General features: G+C 33.5%; 1 protein-coding gene across 2 annotated transcripts; it reads right to left on the reverse strand.

Moving 5' to 3' along the window:
* Window positions 1-761: 761 nt before the first annotated feature.
* LOC130612480 (leucine-rich repeat-containing protein 56-like) lies at window positions 762-6,847 on the reverse strand. Of its 2 annotated transcripts, none has more exons than XM_057433801.1 (13): window positions 6,775-6,847; window positions 6,081-6,240; window positions 5,766-5,853; window positions 5,600-5,660; window positions 5,327-5,423; window positions 5,132-5,214; window positions 4,856-4,973; window positions 3,646-3,865; window positions 3,417-3,572; window positions 2,976-3,174; window positions 1,855-1,911; window positions 1,472-1,729; window positions 762-1,249 (listed from the first exon to the last, which is right to left on the reverse strand). In XM_057433801.1, the coding sequence occupies exons 1-13, from the start codon at window positions 6,783-6,785 to the stop codon at window positions 1,150-1,152; spliced, it is 1,608 nt and encodes a 535-aa protein (XP_057289784.1). In that variant the 5' UTR covers window positions 6,786-6,847; the 3' UTR covers window positions 762-1,149. The 2 variants fall into 2 exon arrangements, with proteins under 2 accessions (XP_057289784.1, XP_057289783.1); XM_057433800.1 differs by having other exon boundaries at window positions 5,754-5,853.
* Window positions 6,848-10,868: the final 4,021 nt, after the last annotated feature.

Raw genomic sequence — 10,868 nt, forward strand, 5'->3', positions numbered from 1 at the left:
GACACATCTGATAATGTTACAAACCACGTTCTTACGATAGAGCTTTAAGAGACTTTTCCTTTTCCAACTTTTTGATACACAAAAGTTCGAATTAAAGAGCATAATGTAGCTTTGGGACTAAAAAAATTGTTCGAATTAGCGAAATGTTCGAATTATCAGAATCGAATTAAGCACCTCAAAATATAAGACTTTATTAAACCAAACTAAGGGACTTGGCAATTTGTTCGAAATAACGGAAAGTTCGAATTAAGCGGCATTCGAATTAACGGACGTCTACTGTAGTATATTCCTTGTTTTATCACCAGCCGACCAACAACCAGCAGACACTGGTCCTAATTCGGCAACAACATGCAAAATACCCACGTATGTGATGTGTGCAAAAAATAATTATATGTGCCACTACATTTTCCTCTTTGCTTCAAACACATAAAAAGTCATCAATCAGCAAATTCCTTCACAGAGCCTCGTTTTTGCTTTTCCCAGCTGGCTTTGCATGTTGTAGAAAGCTGTTTTCAGTTTTTAATATCGCGCCGTCGCTCCCATATCAAAATGCCGGCATGGTATACACAGAGACCTACAGAAGGCTTCAACGCAATAATCCTCGATTTTCTGAAACAACTCACATTAGGATCACTAAAAGTTAATTTGTTACGACATGAAAAAACAACATATGAAGTCTGCATAAAATTAAGTCTCGCAAATATCTCTCACAAAACTTTTCCAGTTTAAAAACCTTTTGTCAAGCAAAAAAAGCGAACGACTTCAACTGTAAATATATTATCACTATACTAGTTTTTTCTCTCTCTCTAATTACATTTTTTAGCAGCGAAAATATATCTTTAAAACAAAATAAATACCTTTTTTGAAAGTATATATACATTAAATGTACTTATTTACACAATTATTTTTGAAAAGGATGAATAAAAGAGGTGACTCAATGCAATCAAAGCACCTTTATTCTTAGTCTGAAAAATGATCCATAATGCACAAAAAAAATCTTATGAACGGTCAAAACAGTCTGCAAGCTATAATCAATTTATTACTAAAGCGATTTCGCTTATACACCAGACAAGCTATTGATATACACCAGACAAGCTACTGATATACACCAGACAAGCTACTGATATACACCAGACAAGCTACTGATTTCTATTTTGAAGAAGATGTGTTTTTAGAACGCGAAAGTTGAAGCGCAGCACGGGTTTCAGGTCGTTTAGTCATGACGTCATCTTCTATAACTTGGCAACTTCTAAAAAATAACAACAATAACAAAATTACGCAAAACAATCTCTTTTTAAAAAATACCAAAAAGAAATCAGCATATATTTTTTGTATATTTCTATGATAATTATCCACCGGTGCGGAGCATTAAATACACGAATGTTACTCAAGTGCATGAAACACGCGCGGTAAATTTTCACTTGCTGAGAAATATTATAAGCAGGTAAGGTGAACGATAAATGTACTGTACCTATCTACGGTCTCATCAATGCAGCTGAATGGATTAACTGATGATGCCAAATTTTGTGCAAGGTCTGGACTTGCTCCACGATATCTTCTTGACCGGAAATCAGCGGCAGTATGGGGTCTATTGTCTTCGCCATGTTTTGGCAGTAGCGTTGGTAACGATTGTCGGTTGACTGGAGATAACCGCTTTGTCCTCGCTTTTGATGGAGGAGTTGGAGAAAGAGTGGGCGAGGGAGTCGAATTTAATAGTTTAGGCTGTGAGCTAAAGAAACAAAAAGAAAGCTAAACATATTAATATTACTTTATAGCGACAATCTGAATTTGCTCTGCACGAACAAGTCTACAGAACAGCAACAAAAATATCCCAGACAGATAATCATGTTATACCTGTTTCGCTCATACATTGCACCAACTGATGAGGATTGACTGTTCTGTTCAAACAAACTATATTTAAAAAAAAGAGAAAACGAGTAATTAATTATTATTTGTTATGACGGAAGGACAAATTGTCGCATTTAAACTTGTTAACGCTACGAAAAAGCGAATTTCTGATTACTTTATATGTTTTCGACCTACATAGCAATAACACGGGATAGATATTCAAAATCAGTAGTTACTAGAAATAAAAAAAATGAAATTAAAGTACAGGAGGGCAAACCACAGTTGTAAAGTGGAACGTCTTTTTTTCCGTGCCCTGATACTTCAATCGAAGATCAAAGACATTTGCCAGATTATTTCAGTAACGCGTTTATTTCAAAATCACTTGTTTACATCGAAAATATTTTGGATTGAAAGACTGCAAAACTGTTATTAGGACTAAAGCAAGTAATGCGCATGCTATAGTTATTTCAACTTTCCTTGATAAACGTGAATAAAACGGAAGTTTATTTTCGATTGGCGCACCAACTGAGCAAGAAAATAAGTGAATTTGGTCTTCCCAAGTACATAGTCAACAGCCAACGATAACAGTTGAGACCGTTGAACATTGAACTTTAAGATTTGTGCCTGCGGGATGGTTAAAAAACAGTAAAAAGATTTTTGCGGGAAGAAATTTATTGTAAAAATTATTCTGCGATTTCCCCCCTAGTTGAAAAATTAAGTTAAATTAAATTTTATTTTGGCATTATGTTGTGGAGAGACAGCTTTTCGTTATCACTTATTCTTAAAAATTAAAACCAAAATTAAATACTCGTCTCGCATAAAAATTCCAGTGGGAAACACTAGCTTCTTAGCGAGAGACAGGGTTAACACTCTTTTTGTAGAGTTAAATTTGAGGAGATTTGAAGACTTTTGATGAAGATAACTTTAATTTTAAAAGAAACAATTGAGGAAATTTGAGGACATTTTAAAGGTAAAGCCGCGAGTAAAAAACAAAGTTTGAGGAATGTCGAGGAGACGTGACAATCCTGTAAGAGCTACCAATCTCAAAAATACGTTTCGCATTTTCGGATATCCCAATCCCAACAATGCTTAAAAGAAGCAAGCTATGATTAACATGTTTATAATACCTTCTGTTTTTCATCCTCCATTCTTTTAATTCCTGCAAAATGTCATCTTTTTCACCAGCATTTTCATCTTCTTCCAAGTATGTGTGTTCAGGTTGAAATATCCGCTGTGGTTTATCATGTCGAACAGACACATGGCCACGCGTGTTGTCTTTGTTGCGTCTACGTAACGCGCGAACTGGATTCCCGCACATGATTTGACCTAAAAGTTCAAAAACCACTTTTCTATGAGACATTAAAATTAAACCCAAACTTCTGCTATCTGCTTTAACTCGATTAATGTTTGCAAATTCTCGTACAGGTTAATTAAATTCGTGAAAAAAATCTTCAGCGCATAACAGAAAGAACTTATTCGCTAAAATTATTTTTCACAAAATTTCTTAAAGAACAAAATAAATTTTTGTATTTTTTTTTTTGAAAAATGAACTTGGTATACACACACACCGTGTGTTAATTTGCTGCAGTGATCTTCTTTTAAAAATTGTGGCGTAATCTCTCTTCTGTTGTGGCTGGCGAAAGATGTGTCCTCGACATTTCTCAAAGCAACTTTTGCAGACTGGCATCGCATTCGTGCTGACAATGGTCGTGAAGTACTTGACTCTAAGAAAAGAAATATACCGATACACTTATGAAATTGATATACCATATTAATGTACAACTAATAAAGTTCTACCACTGTCACTTTGATCACTCGACTCGTCATTTTCAACGGCTTTTAAGCTATCTTGGACAATCTTCAAGTCAGCATCGTAGATATTATTTGTTGATCGAGGGTGGACTCGCTTCACTGCCTTTCCGTCGATTATTTCGACTAAGAAAGACTCGTCGTCGAGTTGCTGAAGTTGTGGAAGAGATTCAAGTACAGCGTCTTTGTAGGAGTAAAATTTCAAATCCTAAATTGAAGTATAGGGAATATAAATAAACGTTTACAAAGTTCTATTTTGATAGAGTAGTAGCGTTTGAATCTTCTAGGGTTTGTTTACAAGAATTGATAATCGGTATCAGTAAGGAAGATTTTTTTACTACATACAATACACATTGTTTAAAAAAGCATCACCAAACTTTGTTCAGTTTCGCGGTTTCTAAATTATCCAGGAAGTTAGGGTCGATTTGTCGACATGTTTTGCTTATTGCCCAATAGTTCAGATAATACTTCTTAAGCCAGAGAAGATATCACTTATATCAGTAGGAAAATTCAATTTCTTAAGGTTAGGATCTATCGAACTTATGTCAGTAAGAAAAATCATCTTACGCAATTTCTACTTAGAGAAAAAAAGGTTTTGAAACTAAGACACAAGTTTAAGACATTTGACACATCTAAATAAGACATCTTTTACCGGACACGGAAATGCAACGCGTAGCTGAATTCAGTCTAACTTATATCCCTTAAAATCCATTTTACCGAAAAAACATTTTAAAGCATGAAAGGTTTGGCTGACGACATACGCTACATATCTTAAACAGAATCAGAAAATTAGAAATTTTGGCGTAGATTTAATTTCGCGATTCACAGCCGTAGCAGGGGGGCGGGGATTATTCGTCTTGTGCGTCGGCTCAACCATGACAGGATCAAATAAAGGGATAAACATGGGTAAATTAATAATTCTCATGGTTTACTTGTGGAATATACTGCAAAAAAATTGATTAGTTATAAAACTTTTATTGCTGCCTACATGTAGCTTGGTTTATATTATTATTTATATTATCACTTGGATCTTTTACTAAAAAAAGAAAAACTAACTAACACATAACGTTTACAGCCGTCACTTGTCACTGTTTTATTAACAACAAATTATAAAAGCCACGTTAAATAGGACGTGTTTTCCTTAATTTCAATTATTATTAAATTTGGAAAAACCATTTTTTGAAAAAGCTTTACTTACCCGCATTTTACTAGTTGGTGTTGGAGCTTTCTCGAGCGGGTTTCCTTTCAAGGTTAGAGTACTTAACTTTGAACATAGAGATAAAAATTCAACCTGGGTTATATCATCCACATTATTCCTAAGATATAAAAGTTCTTAGGGTAGATTTAAACACTTTTCCTTGCAGCCTTATTGTTATTGCTTTTAGCTCAATTAAATGTAACATGCAATCAGTGCCAGTGTTAAAATATTTGACCATCAAAAAACAATCTAGAAAATTTATGATTTATCACTCACCCTTCTAAATCCAGTACTTCTAAGTTTTCTAGCATGCTTAAGGGACTCAAATCAAAAATCTCATTGTATGCTACGTAAAGCTCCTAAAACATAAGCCAGTCATTTATTTGGAAAAAAACGACTAACTTCAACTCACCATCTAATATAGTTATGCTCAATAAAAACAACATCAACACCAACAAAAAAAACAATCACCTGAAGAGCTGCAATGCAACTAACACCATCAAGTTCTGCAATACAGCATCTTGATAGCCATAACGTAGTTAGTTTATTCAAACTTGTACCCAGATCTCTGAAATAACAGGAAATTTTAGAAATTCAAATAATAACTGGCTCTGCACATAGTTAAATGCAAGTTTATTATTTATAAATCATAATATAGCAAGTTGCGTTGTGCACATGAAATTAACATTATTTATTACATGGAAGAACAGCTCACAAATGTTAATAGGGAAATGACACACTTACCTTACAGACGTAATATAACTGTTGTTCAAATTTAATTTCTCTAGGTTAGGAGCTATTGAACCTAATAAAAACAATAAGAACTATAATTTACTGCAAAAACAATTGTTTCTGTCCCTTTCGATTGCTACGATATAGATAACAAAGTAATATATACCTATGCTCATACCTAGGTTTCCAATACTTGTTTCTGTTGTGACTATTTTAAGTTTTAATTCCCTTAAGTTGTTGAGGTCAGTGACACCACTGATATCTCGCTAGAAACAAACAAACAGCAACAAAACCGTTAACACATTGTGTTAAAATACCTACATTATTTAAAACAACTATATTGCAATTATACAATTGTTTGTGTTTGAAGCTTGAACAGCTTGAAAGACATACATTTGACTTTTATTGAAGCTTACAGATTTATCTATAAGAGGACCCATTCAAAATGGAAGGAAAACTATTTCTCAGAATCAAAACTAGAGCAAATATTTACCAATCTCTCTACACTTATAAATTCTCCATAAGATTTTTCTGATCCAGTACTTGGTTGCGGATTGGATACACTTGCATCAGCAATTTCAACAATTTTGATAATAGATGGTGGTTGAATAAATGGCTCATTGCGCATATTTATGTAACTGTTAGCTGAAGAACTAAAACATAATTTTGGGCTTAAATAAGATTCATTCGGCGCTGGACTAAATGTTAGAACTACTATCATGTTAAAGGTCAGTGTAATATAGCACATAAGAAGATGTATAAATTAGTTTTAAACTAAACACAGTAAATATAAAAAGTATGTTGGGCATGATAAAAATATATTGAAGTTTTAATAATTTGTTGCCTTACAATTTGGATCATAATTAATATAAAGATTAAAACTGTATATATTGATCAAGCAGAAAACTATTTTTTCATCACAATAATGATGTAAGAATGAGGTTTTTACTCCATTAGTCAGTAGTTAAAAAATATATTTCTTTATAAATTTTATCTGAGCAGACACCTCTAATCTTAGTCCAAAGCTAAAATATATAATGTTTAACCCATTATATTTACAAAAAATATGCCATGTCAGTAGTTAATTTTGTTAAATTAGTAGTTAGTTAATAGTAGTTAATTTCTTAGAACAATTGTCAATATTTAAAATTACACAATATATGTGAGAAAACGATATATAATGTTACCTTTTCAACATTTTTTATTATTAAATAATTGTCCGGAAAAGCCATTCACATAAAGGTTATTATTGATCTAAAAATAAAAAGCAAGACAATTATTACAAACTTTATCAAGTTTTATGTATATACAGCATAACATTACTTCTTCCTTAGACTTCTTCCTTGGTCCAGTTTGATGTAGCACCAACAAGGTTTTAGGTAGAAGCAATTGATTAGTATACTAATCCTCATGCCTAATTGGTACTATCATTAGTGGAGATAGGATTGAAAAGGGCAGACACGGTGCAGATATTTGTGTGAATATAGGAGAGAGTATAGTGAGTAAAGTGCTTTTGGTGTAATATTGACAGGTGTAAAAAACAATTGGAAATGGAATGCTATGAAATTAAACTTATTTAATTAAAGGAGTAGTATTATACCTGGGGGTGGCACAAAGTGCTTGTGGCCTGTTTGATTAAGCATAACTTTTGTTGGATTAAGTGACTTTTCCTAAAAGTTAGGAAAAGTCACAAAGAATAATTTTATTTTTGGGACTAAGGGGAATTTTTTTGAAGTGCTGACATTAAATGCAAGAATGTTTTAGAATGTTGTTTTTGTTATATATAAAATATTTAGTACATGTATGTTGGTCACCAGGTTGATACTAAAGGTTTGTTAAGGATATATATGGTTACTAGGGATAAAATACAGCCAAGATTTGAAGGAAATATCAATCCAGCAGAATGACGTCATTTCTGATCCCAATGACAGCATTATATTGCTTTCCTTACCATGAAAATCTCTATATACAATATTCTACATATTGTATTTATATACCAAATTCAATAACATAAGTGTCAATATTCCTAAAAAAGAGAGCTTTTTACCAAAAAATTGATTTAGACGAGCGATATATCGCACGTGCAAATCATTACTTAGTATGATTTTTCACCTTGTATTGGGGCTAGACCTGTCATAAATTCGATGTATTGATCTCCTAAAACGATGACAAATGGAAATGGAGTACAAGTCCCATTGACCTACCTTCCCGATGGTGTACTTCGTCAAGTTAATAGTTCACTACTAACTGGCTTTCTATGTTTCAAGATGAAGTCATTAGGAAGTACGTTGTGCACGTTCTATTAAATCATTAAAAGTTCATCATTAAAAGTTGTATATCGCAGAAGTCGCCGGTGACATGAAAATGCTTGTCACAGGCACAGTTCAACATGAAGCAGAACTGTTCAGGAGACACAATTGATAGAGTCTTCGCAGAACATCTCTCCTCACAAAACCAAGGACAGGGCTGACTTATTGCCTGCTGTGTTTTGCGGGAGAGAAAACTTCCAGACGTCTTTTTAATACGATATACAATTTCTCACAATGCATTCTCTCTTATTTTATTTTCGTGAGTTGAATTCAGGAAATTAATCGATCCACAGTTTCGAATGAAATAAACCACTCCTAAAAAAATTGCATGTGCAAAACAATTAGCATGTGCGATGAATCGCTCATCAGAGCACGTCTATATTCAACTACAAGTGTGAATGGAAGCACATGCACTAAAATATTCCCGATATAGACTGGCTAGTTATTTTGTTAATTCAAAACAAGAGAACAAATTTATATATCCATATAAATTTATATATCCATTTATATATCCATTTAATCATTTTTTTTAAAGGAGGGGAATTATTAATTTTTGTTTCGCAACAAAAAATTATTAACCAGAGTAAGATGTGGCCAGGCTTGGTAAGGCTACCATCAAAAATATGTTATGTTCGCGTCCTGAAGACTCTGCAATAATGAGTTGGTCAGTTGGTTGGGCGTATTTTTCCCTGGGATTTTTAGATCGGAGCGATTAAATTCCTTCCCAGTGTTAAAAAAAGTATAGCGTCACTTGACATCGTTTGCAGACCCTTTTTCACCGCCCAACTGTCAGTAGCACGAGCAGTACCCTAAAGGAAATAATTTCTACGGGAATTGCTAGGGAAGAGGTCAGACCCGTATCACACTATTGATGTCGGTCATGTAAAATTATCTTAATTACTAAAACATGACAGCATGAAATTGCCGCACCAGTGAATTCTTGTAAGAGGAATTTTCTCTTCTTTCTGTAAACAATAAGTAAATCCTAAAATATATTTGTGAAAAATATAAAATCAAGTACTTACTAAACTGAAGAACCACCTACAACGATCTACAACGACCTAGAACAACCTAAAAACCATCTACAACAACCTACAACGATCCACAACGACCTAAGACCAACATATTATATACATTTGTTGGGGACTTGTTTTATTAGGCCTTAAAGAAGAAAGCTTAGTTAACTATAGCTATATAGGCTAACTATATAACTCCCCAAAAGCTCTGCATATAACTTACTTTGAGAGAAAACATAATGGCAGATATACTGTAATAGTATTGTAAGCAAACCTTGTTGAAAAAGTTTGTTGGAGTAGAGTTTTTAAAAAGGCTTAATTTGATACAATTTGATCAATGAATATCTCTATAATAATACGCTAAGTGTGTCCGTGTGTCTGTGACAAGCAAAGTGGATGTCTTCATTTTCCTTCAATGTTGCCGAAAAATGTCAAATTGAAAAAAATGTCTAATATGTCAAATTTTCTGACGTTACGGCGCGACAAAAATAACACTACTTTAACGTCAATATCCCATATTAAATTAATGAAGCCATTACAGTGCACCTAAAACTTTGAGGCAAAATAACTTGAAAACAAGGTGGTGACGTCAATGATTTTTCACCGCCTGGGTAACTAGGGACCACCTAGGACCAATTTGGGTTATTTTCCCAAACCTGGGTCCCCGAATTCGTTTCGGAATGGACGGGTTGATGACGTCATCAAAAAACCTTTAAACCCTAATATCTCTGCAACCGTTTGTCAAAAGTATATGATCCTATACATTTTCTTGCTCAGTGTTTAAAGATCTATACGATAAAGGCAACAGGTATACAAATTTCTAAAAAAAATTACAAGGTCTTGACGGGCCATTGCTGACGTCAGCAAAATTTCTAAAACTTTATATCTTCTTAACCGTTTGTCAATAGCACATGATCATATACATTTTCTTGATCAGCAGTTTAAGCTCTACACAATAGAGGCCACGTGAAAACAAGGTTCTTTTATTTTGTGAATGGGTTGCTGACGTCATCAAAATTCGAATGACGCTTATTTTTCATATTTATCCTGCCTCAGTGGATTTTTCCACCACGGGCTTTATCGACTAGTTAATATTATTATCATTATTATTATTATTATTATTATTTATTATTATTTACTACTTATTATTTTATTTATTTTTATTTATTACTATAGTGGATTTTTCCACGGGCTTTAGCGACTAGTCTATATAATAATACGCCAGTTTCGTGTGTCTGTAACAGGCAAAGTGGATATGTTCATTTTCCTTTTGATCTTACCGAAATTTTCTTTGAAATAATCGAAAAATGCATGTCTAATATGTTAAATTTTCTGACGTTATGGCGCAACGTCAATAACACTACTTTACCGTCAATATGCTATATTAAATTAATGAGGCCATTACAGTGCACTTAAAACTTTGAGGCCAAATAACTTGAAAACAAGGTGGTGACATCAATGATTTTTCACCGCCTGGGTAACTAGGGACCACTTGGGACTAATTTGGGTAAGTTTCCCAAACCTGTGTCCCTGAATCTGTTTTGGAATGAACGGGTTGATGACGTCATCAAAAAACCTTCAAATCCTCCAATATCTCTGCAACCGTTTGTCAAAGATACATGATCCTATACATTTTCTTGATCAGCGTTTCAAAATCTATACGATGAATGCCAACGGGTATACAAATTTATGAAATTTTTTTTCGGCTTTAAACCCTTCCTTATAACTCATTAACCGCTCATATATCAAAAGCACATGATCATATACACATTTTTTTGATCAGCGCTTTAATCTCTAGCTACATAATAGATGGAACGTGAAAACAAAATTCTAAATTTTTAATGGATAGGTTGCTGACGTCATCAAAATTTTTATCCTGCCTCAGTGGATTTTTCCACGGGCCTTATCGACTAGTTTAGTTAATAATGTCACAATTCTGGACATTCAGAGGTTATC

Source organism: Hydractinia symbiolongicarpus, chromosome 10 (genome assembly GCF_029227915.1).
Source record: "Hydractinia symbiolongicarpus strain clone_291-10 chromosome 10, HSymV2.1, whole genome shotgun sequence".
In the NCBI taxonomy this organism is placed as follows: domain Eukaryota; kingdom Metazoa; phylum Cnidaria; class Hydrozoa; order Anthoathecata; family Hydractiniidae; genus Hydractinia; species Hydractinia symbiolongicarpus.